Source organism: Mercurialis annua, linkage group LG5, assembly GCF_937616625.2.
Source record: "Mercurialis annua linkage group LG5, ddMerAnnu1.2, whole genome shotgun sequence".
Classification (NCBI taxonomy): domain Eukaryota; kingdom Viridiplantae; phylum Streptophyta; class Magnoliopsida; order Malpighiales; family Euphorbiaceae; genus Mercurialis; species Mercurialis annua.
In genome coordinates, this window is record NC_065574.1 from 5424599 (window position 1) to 5428642 (window position 4044).

The window sequence follows — 4044 nt, forward strand, 5'->3', positions numbered from 1 at the left end:
TTCAGTCGTATTTAATTGATCGGTGATCTACTGCATTAGAAGATTATTTTTTCAGAAGTTATAGTTAAAATTATAATAATAAATTTAAATGGTGAATATATAAAATTTTCTAATTCGTCATTAAAAATATTAAAAGTACATGTGAAATTGAACATTTTATGTTGAATTAAAATTTGCAAGGTATGAAGGTTTGATTTTTTTGAATCATTAGCCATCAATTTAATATAGCAATATCAAGTCCTTAATTAATGGAAAAATAATTTTATATGCTCATATATTTGACCTTTTTGACTAAAACATTTATAAAAAGTAAAACATGATCTATTAATTAATTTTACGAATTTAAACAAATATATTCAAAACGTGTTTGGTTCGATATAAATTGTTTATATTAATTTACTTGGTCTAGATAGGAAAAAAAACTCATGTTTTTTTATTGAATTGATGTTCAGATATAATTGTCCCAACTTGTTAATTGATGGAGCATATTGTTCAATTTTTTTCGGAATGTATTTGTTAAAATTGTCAAAGTTTTAGATTTATAAAATTATTTTACTTTAATTAATTTGAACGTATGCAAAATGAGATATTTTGTGATTTCTCCCATTTAATTTCATCACAACAGAAAACTCCTTGGAATTAACATAAATTAACATTATTACATATATATTATCATATAATTATACAAAGCAAAAAAAAGAAGCCTACCCCAATCAAATTATTACTCTGGATTAGGGTTTGGGTTCTTGAGTGGGAAGGTCTGCCATAGAAATTGGCATGGCAATGGCCACTACAGAAAGCTTATTATGATTAGCTTCAGCTTTTTGTAAATCAATTTCATTGGCTTCAATATCTTTAGTAATCAGAATAGAATTGTCATGAGCCTTCACAGGATCAAGAATCATTTCTTCATCAGAATCTTGTTCCATTCTCTCCTTCTGCTTTCCCCATAGGACTGCATATAGTCCTATCACTATCAAAACTCCTCCTAACACACTGCACCACCCACAAATTAATTAGTTTTAAAATTTGGATTCGATTCAAAAATTAATTCGAATAGCTCGAATTTCAAGTCATTCTCGAGTAATTTGCGATCGTCTCTGTTATATCCTAGAGGATGCTATTGATTAAAAGATAATGAAGTTGCATGCATGCATGTGCATATATATGTACATAAATATACATAATAAAGAAGAAAATGAGTTAATTACCCTCCAAGAAATATCTTTTCAGCCAAGATGAAAGAACCCATGACAGCAACAACGATCATCATCAAAGGGCTAAAAGCAGTTGCAAAAACTGGTCCTTTTTTCTTAATCACCAATCCTTGGACATAGTATGAAATACTTGATGTCACAATCCCCTAATCAATCCAAAAACAACACACAATTACAACTAAATTAATGATAAAATTTAGAAATAAATTATAATATATACAAACAACTAAATAATATAGAAATTTACGTACAGCATAAGCAGCAGCAAGCAGATTCATGTCCCAGCCAATTTGCCATGCAGAGGGCTTATGTTCCATCGCAAAGGTCACACCAATTGCTTGAATAGTCCCAAAAAAACATACTAATGTCGTTAAGGACAGCTGATGATTCTTGTACGTCTTCAATGCTTTCGTCTATCACATAAAAAATTTCATCTTATTAATTACTTATAATAACTAAAAAATGAAAAAAAAAACTTAAATAGGCAAAGTATGAAAGATTACTTGCAAAACAAACAACGAAGCCCATGCAAGAGTTGCAATAATAAGAAGGATCGAGCCCTTAAGCCAGTCTTTGTCAGTGGTTCCATTAGTATCAGTAACGTAGGATTTACGAGGATGAATATATTTAGACCAAAACATTTCTAAAATTGGTCCTTTGTATAGTGTCATGAGCATTGCTCCGGCGACTGTTATTACAGTACCCACCAGCTTTGCTTGACATCTTATTTTCTTCATGTCTAGTATCTCCATCCTGTTGATTAAATATTTATCAAAATTAAAGGGTGAAAATTGAAAGTAATAGATAAAGAAGGATAAATAAGTAATTTGTTTAGTGGGAATTACCTGAATATGACTGCCATAACAAATGTCATAGCAGGTAGCATGTTGCTCATTGCACATGAGAAAGTTGGCGACGTATATTTCAGTCCAGCATAGTAAAAGTTCTGGTCTATCACAGGCCTATACATAATAAAAAAATACTTTAGTATTAGGGTTTGATTACTTGTATTGCACACAAATGAAAACGTCGAAACATAAATGGTAAAACAACATTTTGTAGAAATTTTTGTTATAAACATTTTACAAAAATAAAGTTTTGAATATAGAGTTTCGAAATTTTAGAAGTATTTTTGAAAATGATATGATTTTAAGAATTATTTACAGAAACAGAAATGAAACGCGGAAGTCGAAATGTTTCCGTCCAACATAATTAGTTAACAGGGAGTGCATGTATATATATACCCAAGAAGACCAAGGACAAATAGCTGCACAAAGATTGGGAAGGTAATTCTCGGCTGTTTTTTCCTGGAAATTAAAAACGAAACAAATGTTTAATGATCAAGATTTCTTGAATAAAAATACTCTAAATAATTTTAACAGAATAAAATTTGATTAAAACCTCTCAAAAAATAGAGCAAAAGGAGCTATGACAGCAGTGGCAATGGCATGACGATAAACCACAAGAACATAGTGGCTCATGCCTCGGTTAAGCGACACTTTGGTAATAATATTCATGCCTGCATAACCAAATTGCAAAGAAATCATGGCAAAGTAGGGTTTTGAAGTTTCAAGAAACTTAAGGCAGCAGCCTAGTTGTTGCTTCATGGTGACGATGATGATGATGATTTTCTGAAGTTAAAACAAGTTCAGTTGATCTAAGAGAAATTAGGATTTGAAGAGAAGGGGGAAATATTAAAAGAGGAAGAGATCAAAGCCAAAATGTATTGGTTTTGTTGTGTTTCTTCCTAGGGAAAATGTGATGTTGGCTGCTACCTATTTATATTGGTTTAAAGGGAACTATAGCATAATTTGATGAGCATTAAATTTGTGCTGTCATCAATCATGTTTTCATTTTGTGTGACGATTGTGGAAGTTACGAGTTCGAGTCTACATATCGCCATATTAATTCATCTGTGTAGATGAGAGTCTATAAGCTTAATTTAATTATTACAACGGAACGAGCTATTTATTTAGACCGCCACTAAATTTTTATTTTATTTTATTTTGAACATAAATAATTTGTTTGAATTGAGATATTGAACTTCAAAACTATAACAAATAGATTTTCAATAATTTTAGGACAAGTGAGTAAGCACAAGTGAGTAAGCATATGTCAGCCAGATCTCTCGCCATATTATAATTTATTTTACTACAATTATATATTAAGTTTTTTTGGTAATATTTTTTATCATTTTAATTTATTTAAGTGTAAGAAAAAAGGACACGAGTGCGGAGCTAGAAATTCTATATCGGAAGAGTCAAATTGCAATGTACATTAAATATAAAAGATAACTTTTAAAAGTTGAAAAAGGCTAAAAAAAACTTCCCATACTAACCTAACTAATTTTAAAACTCAGAGAAGGCCAAGGCCATCCCCAGCCTACCCCTCCCTCCGTCATTGCGGGTGCCACATAAAATTAATTGGATCTGAAATTACTAAAAAAAGTCGCTAATTACAATTTTAAAATTTAATGTTGAAATTTAAATTTAAATTTAAATGTAATGACCATGAAAATTAATATCGGAGCTATAGCATTTGATAGAATATTAATGAAATAAGTAGAAATAAAATTTTAGATTATCCATTGATCTATGTTAGAGAGAGAGAGAGATGTTGAGTTGAGGTACACGTATAAGCAAAGAGTTAGTGTAGTGAGTATCTGAGTCGATCACTTTTGGAAGGTGGGTGGTGATGCAAGCTTGTAATCAATTAGAGACCATGTATAATTAATTAATGTCACTTAAAAATTATAATTTCTCGTTTCTTTTCTTGTGGAAAATAGAAGAAGAAGTGTAGCATATATTCACAGCCATGCAAATTCCCA

General features: G+C 30.4%; 1 protein-coding gene across 1 annotated transcript; it reads right to left on the minus strand.

Annotated features, from left to right (window-relative positions):
• Nucleotides 1-639: 639 nt before the first annotated feature.
• Nucleotides 640-2967, minus strand: LOC126679815 (WAT1-related protein At5g07050). The gene is made up of 7 exons (XM_050374812.2): nucleotides 2619-2967; nucleotides 2462-2524; nucleotides 2063-2179; nucleotides 1721-1970; nucleotides 1469-1630; nucleotides 1212-1363; nucleotides 640-996 (listed from the first exon to the last, which is right to left on the minus strand). The coding sequence occupies exons 1-7, from the start codon at nucleotides 2822-2824 to the stop codon at nucleotides 732-734; spliced, it is 1215 nt and encodes a 404-aa protein (XP_050230769.1). The 5' UTR covers nucleotides 2825-2967; the 3' UTR covers nucleotides 640-731.
• Nucleotides 2968-4044: the final 1077 nt, after the last annotated feature.

Coding starts and splice junctions, on each gene's coding strand:
- LOC126679815 (XM_050374812.2), bottom strand. CDS start 2,824: ATGAAGCAACAACTAGGCTGCTGCCTTAAGTTTCTTGAAACTTCAAAA. Junction 2,525..2,618: donor TTTGCTCTATTTTTTGAGAG/GTTTTAATCAAA, acceptor TTTAATTTCCAG/GAAAAAACAGCCGAGAATTA. Junction 1,631..1,720: donor CTTCGTTGTTTGTTTTGCAA/GTAATCTTTCAT, acceptor TTTATGTGATAG/ACGAAAGCATTGAAGACGTA.